Here is a 19,057-nt window from a genome sequence, read left to right as displayed (position 1 = left end):
TTAAAAAAGCAAATCTCATATTACCTCCCATTCAACCATATTTAGTGAATGTGATGGCACACTAGCTCCTTCATAGTCTGGCTCTGTTTATTCTTCATTCATCTATTCAGTTTGTTCACCAAATGCTTATTGGGTGTCCACTATAGCCACGCTTTAGAGATACAACAGAAAATAAACAGACAAGAGTCCTATTTTCTATTCAACCCTTCCTCATTACCATTACCAATCTTTGCCTTCAAGAAATAGTGAAGCTTTCTTTTCATACAAATTTCTATTTATCAAATTTCAATTCAAATGTGACTTCCTCTCCTAAGACCTTCCCAAATTAACTTGCACACTCTGCAAGCTCTCACATTTGATTTTCATAGCTACCCTTCTACTAACTTGTGAGTTTCTTGAGACCAGGGATAATATCTTTTGACATGGCCAGCAAATGTAATGTCTGTATTACATGAAACAATGGGTGGATGAAATGACAAAGCTTTCCACATTGTTGTTTTTAGTGATCAAATAGCTTTCTTTTTAAATGTTCTAGAACTGCATAATAAAGTAGAGATTTTGTACCAGCTGTGACTTCCAAATATTACACACAAAAATGATTTTCTGTGCCCTATATGGACATAAGCCTTGGAGGGGTTCTGGCATTTTTCTATTTGAAATTAATTTTGGCCTTTGTTTATGACATAATTAACATTTTCTTTATGACCTGGAGCATCTTCCTATAACTGAAAAAGCAAAGTAATAAGTATTTCAAGATATACTATATAGCAGCAAACATAGTTTTAAGGAGAGGAATATATTATATCATCATAGAACTTACCTTATTACGGTCACCTAAAATAACAAATCATGTATCATAATCTATTACGAACATTTAAAAATGGTGGGTACATTTAATTATTTACATATAAAGTCATAGATTTAGGACACTAATAGCAGACTGCTTTTTCGTATAAAACAGTGTCTCTTTTTTATCAAAGACCAAAATGTGAATTAGGGAAACACTAGAAATGGGATCCAAAATATAAAAAATAAAAAAGTTCAGATGTTGCATACCAACTTTTTCCAATTAAATAGACTAGAACACCAATGCTGACCTGAGGGCATGACCTCCTGTCAGTACATAGAGGACTTTGTGTTTGCATACAAAGACATTGCTCAACCCACATCTGGCTCCTAGAGCCAAAATCTACCCTCACTGGAGCAACTCCCACTGAAACATATGGACAGAAAGAATGGGAAAATGAATTTTTAAAAAGTCAGTTGTTTGTTCCATAGACCTTCAGGTCAGAACTCTTCTATTCATTGTTAATGAGAACACAGAGGTCAAGACAAAAGAAGATTTTAGCAGGCATTAAGGGGATGAGATTTCTCACCTTGTATTATTTTAGGAAATTCTCTAGAATTCTGGGTCATCTCCCCACAATAAGGTCTTATCTCTCTACTTCCCTAAATCAGAACCCAAAAAGGCACAGCTCAGTTACTTTGGTAGCTAAAATGCCCTGCTTATAAATCAGGCTTACAATCAGACATTCTTTCGTGTTACTTTCTATTTAGCAGTCTATGTCCTTAGTCTTATGCAGATTATATGTTTCCTGATAAGAACAAAAGTATATTTTTACTCTAAAGTGATAATGCAATTAGAAAGCAACATAAGCATTATAGAAGACTTATTCACAGGGCTTATCTTTACCTTCTAAATCTACTAAACCTATACTGGAATTAGCTATGATTTAGCATGAGTTACCTCACCAGGGTCATAATCTGATTACCAGAAGACAACTGGAAGGAATTCTTCATAATAAAAATACTCTAGCATTAGTAGTCAAGCATCAGAGCTCAAAGAGATAATGCTTACTCTCCTGGTTCTGAGAAAGGATGTATCAACACAGTAGACAGGAGGATGTACTCTAGCTCTAGAAAGTAGGTATTCTAGTAACAACTCTATCTTACTAGCTACTACCCAGGAAAATGTTCAAAGCTGCAATTTAACAAGAATGGCAATGCTAGTGTCTACTTCATATATTTAAAATGTGGATTAAATGAATTAACTGTGAAGGGCACAGATAATTGTTTAGCATCTATTCAATCAACTTTAGATAGTTTTTTTCTATAATATAGGATGTCAGTTTTCAATGCTATAATTGGGTTTATGACAATAGAAAAAAAAGCAGTTTTTTTTCTTTTATAATGAATAAGTTCTCTTGTAATTTGCTAACAAGCCCCCCCCCTTTTTTTTTCGAAACAGGGTTTCTCTGTAGTTTTGGTGCCTGTCCTGGATCTCTCTCTGTAGACCAGGCTGGCCTCAAACTCACAGAGATCTGCCTGGCTTTACTTCCCAAGTGCTGGGAGTATACCACCACTGTCGGGCTAGGACTCCATTTTCTACTCATATCCATGCTTGGCTGACTTAATCCTTCTCCTTTGTGAGACACTAATTCTATTTCTCATTTTTAAAACAAAACCAAAACAAACAAATCAGATTTAATTCCTAGAGTTATTGAATTATTGAGCTGAACCCGTATACTGCTCACAATGTAAATATATACATACCACACAAAAATTTAATTCTCATGGATATCCTTCATCTTAAATATATTGATCATATTTTATAAATTAAAACACTGAAGTTCAGAAAGTACATATAATTTAATCAAATTACTAAGCTAGTCAGCAAATTATCAGCTTGTTAGCATTCTGTTTTTTAAAATGGTAGGTGTGTTGGCCTGAGGATATAACTTTGTGGTAAAGTGCCTAACACACACAGGATCCTGGGTTCAGTCACAAGTACCACAATAAAAAAAAAGTGAGGAGTTTCTAAATATGACTTGTATGGGCATGTGTTTGGGGATATGGTAAGAAAGTTATATATGATATGAGGCCAGGCATAGCGGTGCATATTTTTAATTCCAACACTTGAGAGGCAGAGGCAGAAGTGACAGAAACAGACGCAGCAGAGGCAGATATATCTCCATGAGTTTGAGGAGATCCTGGTTTAAGAGTTCCAAGCCAGCCAGGGCTACATAGTGAAACCTTGTTAAAAAAAAAAAAAAGGAATATAGTCTCAATCTCAAAAACAGAGCATCAATCTTCTCATTATAGGTGGCATGTGGGCATGGTGGTAAAGCCAGGACTTACACTGGGAAGGCCTAATGTGGAATTCCTTTTCTGCCATTAATATCTTTGTGACCTACTAACCTACATATGAAGAGTTGTTAAGAGGATTAAGACAATATAAACTTTGAAGATACTAAATATCATAAACATTCATTTGTTGGGGATGCTGTGAATGTGTTGCTCTGATTGACTGATAAATAAAAACGATGATTGGCCGGTAGCCAGGCAGGAAGTATAGTATAGGCAAGATAAGCAGAGAAGAGAATTCTGGGAAGAGGAAGGCTGAGTCCAGGAGTTGCCAGCCAGAGACAGAGGAAGCATGATGTGAAAGTACCGGTAAGCCACAAGCCACGTGGCAACTTACAGATTGATAGAAATGGGTTAATATAAGATATAAGAACTGGATATCAAGAAGCCTGAGCCATTAGACCTAACAGTTTAAATAATATAAGCATCTGTGTGTTATTTGGGTCTAAGTGGCTGCAGCCCTGGGTGGGACTGGAGATAACTCCAGCAACATTCATTATTGTTGCATTTCAAATTATAAACTTCTTAGTCAAATTCATTTCAATATTTTAATACAAGCATATTATATAATATTGTATAATAACACAATGGTTTATAAAGCAGTTAAAATATGTATTGGTAAACTCTAAGGCATATTTTAAACCAAGGAGCTATAAAAGTTCGTTTAAAATAATCCATTATAAGGAACATGGTATAAATATAATAAAAATACATTTATGCATGCATGAAATTCTTGAAGAATTAAAGTATTATTTCAAAAAATTCCCTCAATTAATTCAACAATACTCCTATGAAATGAAGACAAATATGAATTTCTTGATTTGTGTGTGCTAAACAATTTATATATACCAACTCATTTAGCTTTTATAGCAGCCTTAAGAAGAAACTGAGTCACTGAAATGAGAGGAATTGCTTGTTCACAGCACAGTGCAGCTCAGAAATGGCTCCAGACTCTGGGCCCATACCCAGGTTACATTAACTTTAAAGTTTATGCTCTTGTCACTGCGTAAGGCTGGTTCTTCAGCTTTTGGGCTTGAGGTCCACAAAAAAGCCAGGTATTCACTCATACAAGGTCAAAGAATAACTACTTTCATGTAGTACAAAGCAAATGTCAGATAACATGGTATGGTACCATAAGATTAAATCACCTCCAAATAGAAGATAGTTTAATTTGGTATCTTTCCCGCTTCCTCCCCACCCAAGAATAAAATCTATTATCCACTCCTTAAAAAAATAGAAGTTGAAAGTCGTATCGAAGAAAAGATGGGGTGTTTCTTTATTTTGAAGACAATGCAGGAGTCATAGTAAACAATAAAGGCGAGATGAAAGGTTCTGCTATCACAGGTCCAGTCGCAAAGGAATGTGCAGACTTGTGGCCCAGGATTGCATCCAATGCAGGCAGCATTGCATGATTCTCTGGTGTATTTGTAAAATATTCATTAAAAAGGCTTTGCTCCAAGAAAAGAAAAAATAGAAGTTGGACTGCTTTGGTGACTTAATGGGTAGGGGTGCTTTCTACTAAGCCTAATGACTTAATCTCAATTTCCAGGACCCATACAAATAGAGATCCAACTTCCATAAGTTGTTCTCTGACCTCTACATGAATGCAATGGCACCCACACACACAATAAGAAAGCAAAACAAAAACAAACAACAACAATAAAAAATATTTGCAAATTTGAGACTTTTGGTAATAGAAAAAAGTAAATCAAGAATATGTTTCATTAATCTCCAGCCACATATTAATAAATACAATAAGGATATTCCACTAGAAATGTCTGAAAGGGAACCCCTTCCAGTAAACAGAATCCTTCATCAATAGTTTTTTTCAGGAAACTTAGAAAAACTATTACAAAGCCCAGGTTCACTTAAAGAACTCAACCAGAAAGCGAAAGCTTTGTAATTCTGCCATTAAATACTATATACAAAGTGACAGAATTAAAGTATATAAAACATTTTATAAATCTATGACACAGTGGCTTTCCTCTTTAATTAAATGACTGATTCTCTATAGCAGAAACTTTTGTTTTTTATTCTTTATATATATATGTGTATATATATATATATACACACATATACATCTATATATACATAATCACACACACACACACATACACACACTATAATCTTAGCCGTCCCCATCCCCTACTCTCTTCCTCCGACTCCTACATTTTTCCTAACTAAAATACAAAGGACTTCACCTCCACCCTCTGCTGCTTACCTGTTGCAGAGGATGCTAAGAGATCCATGTGGACTGCAGTGACATGGCAGGCAGAGACCAACAGTGTGATTCAGGTAAAAGCCCTCTTCACAGGTTTCACAGTGAAGACCCTGATAACCTGGATGACACTCACACTGCCCTGATGTCTGGTTGCAGCGCTTCACATCCAAGCTTCCAACCTCAGAACAGTTACATATATACTCTGAAAAGAGAAGGAAGGAGTCATTATCAAACCTTCATTTTTGTTAATAAACATTTGTGACAAATTTGTAAGGCCAGATAAAATTAACTCTAGTTTTGACTTCCTATATTGTTTACATTACTTAAATTGGGAAATGTATACACCAAAGTACAAAACACGTATATGGTTCATAATTACAAAGCTGACATTCTCAATTTGCTTCCAGTACTCTTCATTGTCTACTTCCTTACCCTAGCCCTATGTGTGAGCGAGTGTGTGTGTGTGTGTGTGTGTGTGTGTGTGTGTGTGTGTACACATGCTTCTGAACTAAAGCCTCCATAAGGAGGCTTGGAGAACAATAAGCTAGAAATGACAACTTGTTAAATAATAAATACCTCTACTGTGAGCAGCAAAGGCCTAAGGCTCAGGTGACTAACTCCAGTAAGCTATGTGAGGTCATAGAAAACTGTGTCACAGTTGGAATCAGAAGTTCAATGTTCCAACAGGAAGAAATAGAGAATTAAAACTCAAAAGTAAGGGAAGTGAACAATAAACCCAGAGAAGGAAGTACTAGTTCACCCTGATAAGAAACCAATCACAAGTCAAACATCTTTTCTAAATTAAAATATTAGAACCTAAACATTTTCTTAGGGAGATTTCAAACAGTGTTTTGGATGAAAATGATTTAGAAGCCCCTAGTTTTAGCCTTCTAATGCAAACACTTATTTAGGAGGTTTGGCTAGTATTTCTACTCATTTTAGCAAAAAGAAAGCATTTTAAACAGAGTTTAATACAGTATTAACACAGGACTTTGCAAGCTTGTACAAAAGATGCCCTTTAAATTAACTGCAGGAAAAAATAAATTGTTGTATATATTCTACAGACCAGCTTCGTTCATTCCCAGATAGGGATAAACTGGGTAAAAAAAAAAATGATATTTGTGAATAGTTAAGGCACTATATAAAATGGCATTGTAATGATGCAAATTTAACTTAGTATTAGTTAACTAATCTTAACACTATTCTTTATTATTTAAAAAATTATCAGATAGCAGCAAATCCAGAGTCTTACATAGAAAGTTATAAAGGTGTCTAGTTCTGTATTTTCTAGAAAGACAAATAAGATTTAAAAATAGCATATCCACATAAGTAAACACAAAGGAGTCCACACAGAATCCCGATTTGGCCAACCCCCCCCCCCCCCCATGCTTTCTCAGTTCCTAAGCCTAGATATCAGTTCATTTCTACCAATTTCCTTTGAATCTGTAGATGTAATGAGTATACTAGTGGACAATTTGTTTTCTTTTGTATATTTCAAGCATGGATGGTGAACTATAAAACCTAACATCTTTAGTCCCAAGATTAGGGAAAGGAATCAGCTTTACCTCAAAATCAGGACTCTTATTTTTGGCCCGAGAGTTGTAAACTAGTGGTACATTTTCCTAGCATGTGTGAGGCCCTGAATGCAAACCACAGTAAATACACACACATACTTTGGGTATGTGGGTAGTCTTTTTGAATATAATGAAGCCACACTCAGTAGTTTGCAAACCTGTCATGGCAAGACCTCTCTGCTGGACCAAAATTGACCAAAACTAAATAACATTTTTCTTCTGGAATTTGGGGAAACTTCAACATATATCCAACACTTCTTGCTGGACCAAGTTTCATTACATGCTCATCTAGACAGAAATGTCTAAAGAAAAATAAAGGTGAAGAAACTCTACAATAAATACTGCAAGTTTTATTATTTCTTTACTAATAAAGTATTTCCTATTAAAAATGAATTTGTGTTCTCAACAAATTACATATAATTAGCAGTATTTTATTTATTTTTTAGGACATATCTTTTTTGTTAAATTATTTTATTATTTTATGTGTATGTGTATTTTGTTTGCATGTATGTCTGTGCACCACATGTGTTCCTGGTGCCTGCTAAGGCTAAAAGAGGCTAGATCCCCTGAGACTGGAATTACAGACAGGTGAGAGCCTCCATTTAAGTGCTAGGAACCAAACCCAGTCTTCAGGAAAAGCAGCCAGTGCTCTTAACTATTGAGTTATAGCTCAACCCCCGCCCCCATTAACAGTATTTTTAAAAAAGCTAATTAATCTAAAAACCTATATATTTTTAAAACTCAGTATTTTTTTAGTAGAGTTCTAATGGGTAAACCTTCAAAGTCATGATAAATGGTTATTTATTATTTCTATGGAGTAAATCCAATATTTTCATTATTTCCTAAAAATACTCATTAAGCCTAACTCTGAATATTTGTTCATTTTGTGCTACATTCTGGAAGGTTTTCTCACATAAACAAATTCTATCTCCTATTTCAAGAAAAAGCTGAAATTTACTTTAATACTGTGAAACAAAATACTACATACTTCCTGTAACTCTTATATGAGAGAAATTTAAAGAGACAGTAAGGCAAAAAGACTGTAGAGACAATGAACTAAGGTTTAAAATCCTGCCTTCTTAGTTACTAACTGTATAGTCTTAGGCAAGTTACTCTGCTTTCCTTTTTTCATCTGTAAATAGTTCAGGATAATAGCATTTGTATTACAGCTCCAAAATGGGGCCAGAAATAGTTATAACTAATTTAAGAGTAAGAAAACAGTGGAAAGTAATACCACATAAAATAGCACAAATGTAATTCAGATGTTAAATTCATAGGCCACAGATTTGTTATGCCCTATGGGTAAGACTATTTTTGGACAATGTCTGGAAAACAGAATTAGTACTGTTACAATTGTCTATATATAATGGGTTATATGCAGCACTGATATATATATATATATATATATATATATATATATATATATATATATATATATATATGCCTATGATATAGTGATGAGGATAGAAGAATTTAAGACAGAGTTTTTAAGGAGAAGGAAAAGTGAATATATATTGATTAGAGACCTTTGGTATTATGATGTTAGGTCATACTAACAGTAACAGAGTGAGTGGCAAATTTTTAAGACAAAAAGACCAATCCAACTACAGAAAAGACAATGATATAATATCATGATAATCTCCCACAAACAGCCAAGGAACAGAAGCTAGAGCAAATATGAGAGGGTATATGCATCTTTTAAATTGTAGCTCAGAATTTTGGCCTTTATCTCAGAGATGGTCCTCAAATAAAAATGGCACATGCCAAAAAAAGATGAGCAATTGCAATAAATATGAAATACTGTGAGCATCTATTACGTTATGGCAAGGTAATTTGGTAACTTGTAAGAAAAATTTCAGACCTTTACAATTCTAGACATTCATGTGGAACCATAGGAGTTAACGAAGAAATAGTGTAATCCCCTTAATGGAAAACTATGGAAATGAAAAAAGAAATTTCAGTTGATAAAGTAATAGGAAGGACCTGTTGTAGCCCATGGCAACAGAGGAAGTACTGACTTTTAATGAGGTGGAATCATAGACATCACAGTAACACAAAGGGGCTATGGCATGATTAATGGTAAGTTACCAGTGCAGACACTAATGGAAATGAAATAACAGAGGCTAATCACCGACAGTATGAAAAGTTCATTCAGTTTCCTAGGAGTGAATATGGAATACTGGTTGTCAACTGAATAGCAGATTATCTTCCAAAACCTTGAAATTCTAGGGAAAAACTCTACAGAGACATAATTAGAAGGAGTGATGCAAATACTCGCAGACAAACGACAATATTAGGTAACCTTCTATGGGTTGGTTACTGAAGAACAATGTAATACAGTGATTTGAACCCTGAAAAAAACAAACCCTAAAATCTGGTACCAAACTGCTTTAAGCATTTGAGAACAGAAACGTTAAAGGCCCAGAGAAAGACAGTAATTCCCCACAGAATTTGAATTTATGGGATGATTTTGATGCAAAAGTCTTATGGAGTCACTGAATCTACACCCAACAGCACAATTCTTCAAGTTTTAAAAGTCCCTCTACCCAAAGATCAGGAGATGAAATCTCCCTGGCTTTCAAGGGAGATTTTTTTTCTTGCAGGTCCCTTAAGTTTCTTCTTCATATGCAAACACCTATTCCAGAAGGACATTATTCTCATTAATATAAAACTGACTTCTTTCAAGCTTTTGCTATTTGCAGATGGCATGATAGTATACATGTATGACCCCAAAAATTTGACCAAGGAACTCATACAGCTTATAAAAACCTTCAGCAACGTAGCAGGATACAAGATTAACTCAAAAAAATCAGTAGCCCTCCTATATACAATTGACAAACAGGCTGAGAAGGAAATTAGAGCTACATCACCCTTTACAATAGCCACAAATGATATAAAATACCTTGGGGTAACTCTAACTAAGCAAGTGAAGGACCTATATGACAAGAACTTTAAGTCCCTGAAAAAAGAATTGAAGAAGATGTCAGAAAATGGAAAGATCTCCCATGCTCATGGATAGGCAGGACTAACATAGTAAAAATGGCAATTTTACCAAAAGCAATCTACAGATTCAATGCAATCCCCATCAAAATACCAACACAATTCTTCACAGACCTGGAAAGAATAATACTCAACTTCATATGGAAAAACAAAAAACCCAGGATAGCCAAAAGAACCCTGTACAATAAAACAACCTCTGGAGGCATCACGATCCCTGACTTCAAGCTCTACTATAGAGCTACAGTAATAAAAACAGCTTGGTACTGGCATAAAAACTGACATGTGGACCAATGGAATCGAACTGAAGACCCTGAAATTAGTCTGCATACCTATGAACATATAATTTTTGACAAAGAAGTCAAAACAGTACAATGGGAAAAAAGAAAGCATCTTCAACAAATGGTGCTGGCATAACTGGATGTCAACATGTAGAAGACTACAAATAGATCCATAGCTGTCACCATGCACAAAACTTAAGTCCAAGTGGATCAAAGACCTCAACATAGACCCAGTTACTCTGAACCTTATAGAAGAGAATGTAAGAAGTAGTCTTGAACACATTGGCACTGGAGATCAATGCCTAAATATAACACCAGTAGCACAGACACTGAGAGAAACAATAATGGGACCTCCTGAAACTGAGAAGCTTTTGTAGAGCAAAGGACATGGTCAACAAGACAAAACAACAGCCTACAGAATGGGAAAAGATCTTCACCAACCCCACATCTGACAGAGGGCTGATATCCAGAATATATAAAGAACTCAAGAAATTAGACATCAAAATGCCCAACAGTCCAATTACAAAATGGGCTATAGAGCTAAACAGAGAATTCTCAACAAAAAAGCTCAAATGCTGCAACCGCTCCTACAGTCCTCTGCTCTACCAGCTGAGCTATCGAAGGGATCTGGATGCAGAGATCCATGACTAGGCCCCGGGTGGATCTCTGGGAGTCCAATTAGTGAGAATGAGGAGGGTTTATATGAGCGAGAATTGTTGAGACCAAGGTTGGATAAAGCACAGGGACAAATAGCCATATGAATGGAAACACATGAACTATGAACCAATGGCTGAGGGGTCCCCACTGGATCAGGCCCTCCGAATGGGTGAGACAGTTGATTGGCTTGATCTGTTTGGGAGGCATCCAGGCAGTGGGACCAGATCTTGTGCTCATTGCATGAGTTGGCTGTTTGAAACCTGGGGCCTATGCAGGATTGTTTGGCTCAGCCTGGGAGGAGGGGACTAGACCTACCTGGACTGAGTCTACCAGGTTGACCTCAGTCTGTGGGGAAGGCTTTGCCCTGGAGGAGATGGGAATGGGGGGGGGGGGGTTGGGGGGAAGGTGAGGGGGACGGGAGGGGGGAGAACAAGGGAATCCGTGGCTGATATGTAGAACTGAATTGTATTGCAAAATAAATTAAAAAAAAAAAAAAAAAAAAAAGCAAAGGATGACTACACTGCTACTCACAACTCCAGAGAGGCTACCTAGTAAAGAGGACCCTAAGAAAGACACAGGGATCACACAACAACAGAGAAATGGACGAGATCTACATGAGAAACTGGTAATGGGGGGGTAATAAAGGGCAAGTGTCGGGGGAAAGAGAGCTTAGGGGAGCAGGAGATCCCAGCTGGATCAAGAACAGAGAGGGAGAACAAGGAAAGAGATACCATGATAAATGAAGACCCCATAGGAATAGGAAGAAGCAAAGTGCTAGAGAGGTCCCCCAGAAATCCACAAAGATACCTCCACAATAGACTACTGTAACCTTTGAGTATTTCTTCTTTTTGGAGGGTAGAGATATTGAACCTAGAGCCGCACACATGCTAAGGATGTGCTCTCCATTACTAAGCTATACTCTCACACCCGCTCTTTCCTTTCTGGGTCCTTTCTTCACTTAAGTCTCTAACAATTCTTTGAGTATTCACTGAGAACTTGCTATGTTAATTTCTATCCTTTTGCTTGTCACTTATAATAACGATTCCCCACATTTGCCTGTGTCTATACCTTCTTTGCACTGTGATGTTACTGTAATTTCTAATTAAAAGATAGTGTCTATTGGAAACTCCCGATCTGGCCTTATAAATGTGGCACAAGTGAGGTAACAGTTCCAAACCTGGTCTCAGAGCACCTCACATCTTCTGCCTTCATAAGGTTAAGACCCAGTTGCCATTGAGAAACCTGAGCTAAACAACTATACAATAAGAAATTCTGCAAGGCTGTGGTGGTGCACACCTTTAATGTCAGCACTTGGGAGGAGATCTCTGTGAGTTGAGGCCAGCTTGGTCTGCAGAGCAACTTCCAGGACAACAAAGGGTACACAGAGAAATTCTGTTTTGAAAAACAAGAAGAAGGAGGAGGGGGAGGAAGGGAAGGAGAGGAGGAAGAGGTGGAAGAGGAGGAGGAAGAGGAAGAGGAAGAAGAAGAAGAGGAAGAAATTCTACAGACAGGGGCTGAAGAGATGGATCAACAGTTAAAAGCACCTGTTGCTCTGGCAGAGGCGCTAGGTTCAAGTCATAGCACCCACGGGGTAGTTCACAACCATTTCTAACTCCAGTTTTTGGGGATCTGATGTTCTCTTCTGACCTCTGTAGGCACCAATCACACACATTGTGAATACACACACATAAATGCAGAAAAAACACTCACACATTTAAAATAAATAAATCTAATTTAAAAGACTTTTTCAAGAAATTCTATGGACAGAAAAGTCGGCTATCCACCCATTCCCACTGGGACAGCAAACATTAATAATGCCATCTTAGATCCTCTAGCTCTACTTAGTGTACCAATGCAACAACGTGAGTATGCTGGTTTGTACCTAGACATAAATTAGTCATTTGGGAAAAGAGAACCTCAATTGAGAAAATGTCTCCATCAGACTGCCCTGTGGGTCATTTCTAAATTCCTAATTGATCTAGGAGGGCCTAGACCATTATGAGCAACATCATCCCTAGGTAGGAGGGCCTAGGCTATATAAAAAAAAAGCAGCTGAGCAAGTCACTGAAGCAAATATAAGCAAACCAGTAATTCATACTCCTCCATGGTCCCTGATTCAGTTCCTGCCTCCAGGTTCCTGCTGGAACTCCTGTCCTGACTTCGGTCAGTGACCTGGGAGTCATTGTGACCTGGTAGGTGTAAAATCAAATAAACTACTTCCTCCCTCAAGTTCCTTTTGGACAGTGTTTTATCACAACAGAAAAGCAAACTAATATAGTGAGTAAGCCCAGAAAAAAACCAACAAAATCATCCAGAAACAGAAATAAATCATTAATATTGGTTTCCAACTCTGAAGTTTGTGATTTGTTGTCACACAGCAATAGACACCTGACACCCAGTGGCCTAAATAAGATGCTTTCATCACAGTCAGTCACATAAAATGGCTTCAGGGCTGAGAATGTAATTCAGCAGTAGAGCACTTGTCTACCACACATAGGTTCTATTCCCAGCATCACAAATAACAACAATTATATTTTTAAAATTCCATTGCTTTTTCTGGTTACAGATACTCAACCAGATTCCATCTATTCATTAAGTCACTGCTGGCTTAGCAAGGCCAGTATTCCTGAATTATCAGCATTAAGGAGATTAAGGCAGAAACATCACAAGTTTCAGTTCATTCTGGGCTACATGGCAAGAACTGTACCTGATCCCCCACGAAAGAAAAAAGAGAGGGGGAAGAAGGGAAAGGAGGGAGGGAGGAAGGGAGAGAGGCGGGAGAGGAAGGAAGGAAGGAAGGAAGGAAGGAAGGAAGGAAGGAAGGAAGGAAGGAAGACTGGTTGAGGTGGCTCACACCTTCAATCCCAGTACTGCTGTGGATGATTGATTGATAAATAAAACACTGATTGGCCAGTAGCCAGGCAGGAAGTATAGGCAGGACTAGCAGAGAAGAGAATTGAGAGAACAGGAAGGTGGAGAGGAGGAGACGCCAGCCTGCCGTCCAGGAAACATTATGTGAAGGCAGCAGGTAAAGCCATGGAACACGTGGCGACATATAGATGAACAGAAATGGGCTGAGTATAAGAGTAAGAGCTAGACAATGGTAGGCCTGAGCTAATGGCAGAGAAGTTTAAATAATATAAGCGTCTGTATATTTATTTTATAAGTGGGCTATGGGACTGCTGGGGTTTGGTGGGACCCGGAGTGAAGAACTCTAGCTACACAGTACTACTCAAGAGGCAGAGGCAGGAGAATCTGTAGGTAGAGTTTTCCTGCCTGGCCCACAGTCAGGGCAAATCTCTCTCACCTGCCAGTCCCACAGCCGTCAGACCCGACCAAGTAAACACAGAGACTTGTATTGGTTTCAAACTGTATGGCCATGGCAGGCTTCTTGCTAACTGTTCTTTCAGCTTAAATTAATCCATTTTTATAAATCTATACCTTGCCACATGGCTCGTGGCTTACCGGCATCTTCACATGCTGTTTCTCATCGTGGCGGCTGGCAGTGTCTCTCTGACTCAGCCTTCCACTTCCCAGCTTTATTCTCCTCCTTGTCCCGCCTACACTTCCTGCCTAGCCAATGGCCAATCAGTGTTTTAATTATTGACTAATCAGCAACACATTTGACATACAAAACATCCCACAGCACTTCCCCCTTTTTTTTTTTCAAAAAGGAAGGTTTTAACCTTAACAAAGTAAAATTACATATAATTTGGGAATTTGGGCGTAGCTTCTCTTACTACTTCCTGCTGGAGGGGGGCGCTGTATCTTATGGGGAAACAAAGAAAATTTTAGGATTATGAAATAGTCCATGAGGCTGTATCGTCTGAGCCAGTTGCCTTCAAATCGTTCTGGATGTTGGATCATCTGGGCCATGGTGTCATCGGAGACCTTTCAGGGGGTCTTGGCTGGTCAAACCTGATGTATCTTAATCTTGAACAAATCCATAGCCTCTGGCTTTCTGTGGAAACAAAAGCAGAGTCTCCTTTCCAAAGTAACATATCCTTATATCTAAATTTTGAAGTCAAGGTACCTTTAAAATATACATTTTGGCATAACTCAACAGCTTTTACAATCAAATATTTTTCTGCAGTTAAAAGTCCCAAAGACAACACAATGCAGATTCTCTGTGTAATATCCATTTTTACGTGGCTTATTTTTTATACTACCTTTACTGTCTCTTTAAAGACTTTATTTTTTAAAACTATGTATTTATTTCTATAATTCTATATATCATCTTTTTTGTCTCTTTCAAGCCTACGTATCTTTTTACACACATTGTAAACTATTACATCTGAATCTGTCTTATTGTGAATCTATTGCCTTAAACTGCAGCAGCTGTGGCTGCTGGATCCACCCACCTCAGCTTCCCAACATGGCCATGGTTTACCGCCAGCTCTGGGAGCTATCGGGGGTCTATGCTTTTAGCCAAGCAGCGTGTAGCCCAGAAACCTCCCCTTTTGCTCTGCACCAGCAAAGGCTAAATCCTCTATGCAGCTCAAAGAGCCACTTGCAAAGGCCTCATTCCCGCCATAGGCAGGTCGAGCACGCACGCTAGGAACCCACCAGTAGCTCCAACCAGCAGCTGCCGCTCATTTGAGAGAGACAATTAGGAACTGTTTTTAGCTCCGTTTTAGAATCTTTTCTCAGGTTTTTAGGTGGAAACTCTTGCCACCACGTTGGACGCCATTTGTAGGTAGAGTTTTCCTGCCTGGCCCACAGTCAGGGCAAATCTCTCTCACCTGCCAGTCCCACAGACGTCAGACCCGACCAAGTAAACACAGAGACTTGTATTGGTTTCAAACTGTATGGCCATGGCAGGCTTCTTGCTAACTGTTCTTTCAGCTTAAATTAATCCATTTTTATAAATCTATACCTTGCCACATGGCTCGTGGCTTACCGGCATCTTCACATGCTGTTTCTCATCGTGGCGGCTGGCAGTGTCTCTCTGACTCAGCCTTCCACTTCCCAGCTTTATTCTCCTCCTTGTCCCGCCTACACTTCCTGCCTAGCCAATGGCCAATCAGTGTTTTAATTATTGACTAATCAGCAACACATTTGACATACAAAACATCCCACAGCAAGAATCTATGTGAGTCTGAGGCCAGACTGGTCTATAAAGTGAGTTTCAGGATAGCTATATAGTGGGATCCTGTCTCAAAAACAAAAGGAGTGTGTGTGTGTGTGTGTGTGTGTGTGTGTGTGTGTGTGTGTGTGTGTATGTGTGGTGTGATGGAGAACAGAAAGCAAGAAGTATTGTAATTACACTTTCTTGGTTTGTTTTTATATTTGTTTTCTCGAATGGCATCTTATACCCTGACTGGCTAGCAAGATGGAGACCCAAGTTCAATACCCAGAACCCATATGAAGTTGGAAGGAGAGAATCGACACCACAACATTGTCCTCTGACCTATGCACATACACCATGACACACGTACCCACACACATATCACACATATACACAAATACACAAACACACACACATACATACACACACAAGATACCTTATATGACTTTGTAAAATAAACTTTTTAGTATAGTACACTGTAGAAAATGAGTCACCACGATATTTAATATTTATAATAACAATATATTATACAATTAAAGTTCAATTAAAATATATTTGAATAATTTTTAGAAATACCCAAGGCTAACTATTTTTTTTTTTTTTGGTTTTTCGAGACAGGGTTTCTCTGTGTAGCTTTGCACCTTTCCTGGGACTCACTTGGTAGCCCAGGCTGGCCTCGAACTCACATAGATCCGCCTGGCTCTGCCTCCTGAGTGCTGGGATTAAAGGCGTGCGCCACCACCGCCCGGCAAGGCTAACTATTTATACAAAGCTGGTTTGTGTGTAAAGAGGTATATGTCATTAGATGGCTACTAGGAGCTTTTCTCTTATTTATTGGTTTCTTAGTTCCTTGATATTTTTATTTTTTAAGAGTTTTTTCTTTAATTGTTGCAAAATAGATATAACAAAATTTACTATTTTAACAATTTTAAGTCTAGAATTAGGTATCATTAAGTACAGTTGCACTATTTGCATCGTCTTCTCTATCTTTACTATATTTTATTTATTTACTGGTTTGTATCTTTACTCCAAAACCCAAACAAATACAAAGAGATTTAAAAGAGCAAACAGTTTAAAAACAACTAAATGTCATGAGTCCACAATGACCTAAATAAATAACTGAAACTTGATAAATAGGCTGAAGGGAAAGCTCTTCCTTATAGTAACATTCTAAATTAAAAAGTATAGGAGGATAGAAAATAGCAAGATGTGGATCTTGGTATCTGAAGGGGGCTCAGCAAGTGTGGGGCGGGGGCACATGGCAGCTGAGTTAGTGGCACTAAGTCTGGGGAGTCTTTCCCTGTTTACCAAAAGCTCTTCCGGCAGAAGCAGAAGCAAGACTGGTACAATTTGTTCTTACAATACTAGAAAATGTAGAAGAGGAACCCAGGTTGGGGGCTTCATGTGTAAACTCAATAGCCACAGCGAGTGCCTCTCAAGGAACCAAAGAAGGGCCAAGGACCTGGGAGAAATATATGTAGATTTCTGCCTCAATTCAGGAAAACAGATACTAAAGGTGTGCATGCTTAGAACAGCTGGCCACAACACAGAAGATATCCATGCCTAAAGCATAATACCAATAGTCTTTTGTCCATGACTTTAAATTCTCTATAAATCCAACTGAGAAATAAACTTTTCCAACTTGAAAAAAAAATCAGAGGGACTGGGGATGTAGCTCAAGGACAGAGCAGTTATCTAGCTAGCACGATAGACTCTAGGTTCAATCTCCAAAACAAAAATAAAAGGGAAAAAAGTAGAAAATTTCCATTAGGCACACAGTGTTGGGATAATGAATGGTTGGAAACAAGACTGTAAATAAAATTAGTGAGTGACAGTTACTTTTGGCAACCAGGCATAGGCTCAAAATCTCTCTTAATTAGATACTTAGAAGTAACTAATGGGAAACAGTCATGGTTCTAATATAGTAGAGAAACCAGACAGACAATACATTAGTCAAATGATCAAAATTAGGTCACAAGAAATGAGCCTTCTTTAACATGTGTCCAGGCTACAGCATCACTTCTGTCGTATTCTTACCCAAACCAAATAACCTTATTCATCATGAAATAAGAACAGACTGGGTTGGGGAGACAGCTCAGTCATTAAAATGCTTACACAAGCATGGAGAACTGAGTTCACTTCCCAGCATCATTTTTAAAAAAGAAGGAAGAATAAATGGCTAGGCACAGGTGCCAGGGAGGCAGAGATGGGGGTGGATCCTTCCCTAGGGTTCACTAAAAATTCACCTTAGCCAATTGGTGAGCTCCAAGTTTAATGAGAGACCCTGTCTCAAAAATACAGTCCACACAGCCACCTTGACCATGTTGGTGTCTGAGGGCCTTGCTGCTGCCAGGACCATACTGATCTGGGTGGCCTGTGTTGCCACCAGGGCCATGGTGACATCTTGCAAGAGCTGCTGCTGAGGATATGTTTGGGTCTATGTTCCTGCTGCACATGGGGTCTGTGATGATGTCATGGCGCATGTTACCACAAGTGGGTAATAGGAAACATTTGTTAAAATCCAAGGGCCTGCTGAGCTGGCCCCCATACTTCACTGGCTCTGGGATAACTGGCCCTGCCCCTCACTGGACACTGCAGCAGGAGAGCTTCCCCACATGCACATACTTAGGAATGATGACTCCACCCCTCACCATGAGTGTGGGAGAGCTGGCCCTGATGGCATGGGCCTAAGAGACCTGGATTTGCCCCTCAGTGGCCCAGATTGACCAGCTCAGCTACCACCCAGACCCACACCCTGGGCCTTAGGTTTGCTCACCCTAAAATCTGCACCATCTATTACCTGCTAGAGTACGTGAAGGGACTGGTCCTGCAGAAAGATAGCTGCAGGACCTCCATGACTTTGGGCAACAGCAGGATACCCTCCAAGAGGAATTTTGGTAAGGGTCTAGTGATGATGGTGTGCCAAAGGCCTTGATCCAGACCAATGACTCATTGTAATGAACATTTTGCAGACAGGGCTGACTGGACAACAGGGTATACTGTGTGACACACTGCAGCTCCAAATGCCACTAGGATGAATGAAGAGGCATTGGAGACATGGGAAAGACAGAAGATGAGGTGGGATTTTTGTTGTTTTGTTTTTAATTAATTTTGG

The 19,057-nt window shown here is 38.6% G+C and overlaps 1 protein-coding gene across 1 annotated transcript in view; it reads right to left on the bottom strand.

Moving 5' to 3' along the window:
- Megf9 (multiple EGF like domains 9) overlaps positions 1–19,057 on the bottom strand; it is a 101,808-nt gene that overhangs the window by 45,111 nt on the left and 37,640 nt on the right. Inside the window, exon 2 of the mRNA XM_052716064.1 lies at positions 5,366–5,567. Coding sequence (XP_052572024.1) covers positions 5,366–5,567 — 202 coding nt within the window. The remainder of the gene's footprint in view (positions 1–5,365; positions 5,568–19,057) is intronic.

Source organism: Peromyscus californicus, unplaced genomic scaffold (genome assembly GCF_007827085.1).
Source record: "Peromyscus californicus insignis strain IS unplaced genomic scaffold, ASM782708v3 Scaffold_5__1_contigs__length_169319896, whole genome shotgun sequence".
Taxonomy (NCBI): Eukaryota; Metazoa; Chordata; class Mammalia; order Rodentia; family Cricetidae; genus Peromyscus; species Peromyscus californicus.
This window is presented reverse-complemented; position numbering and strand designations above follow the sequence as displayed.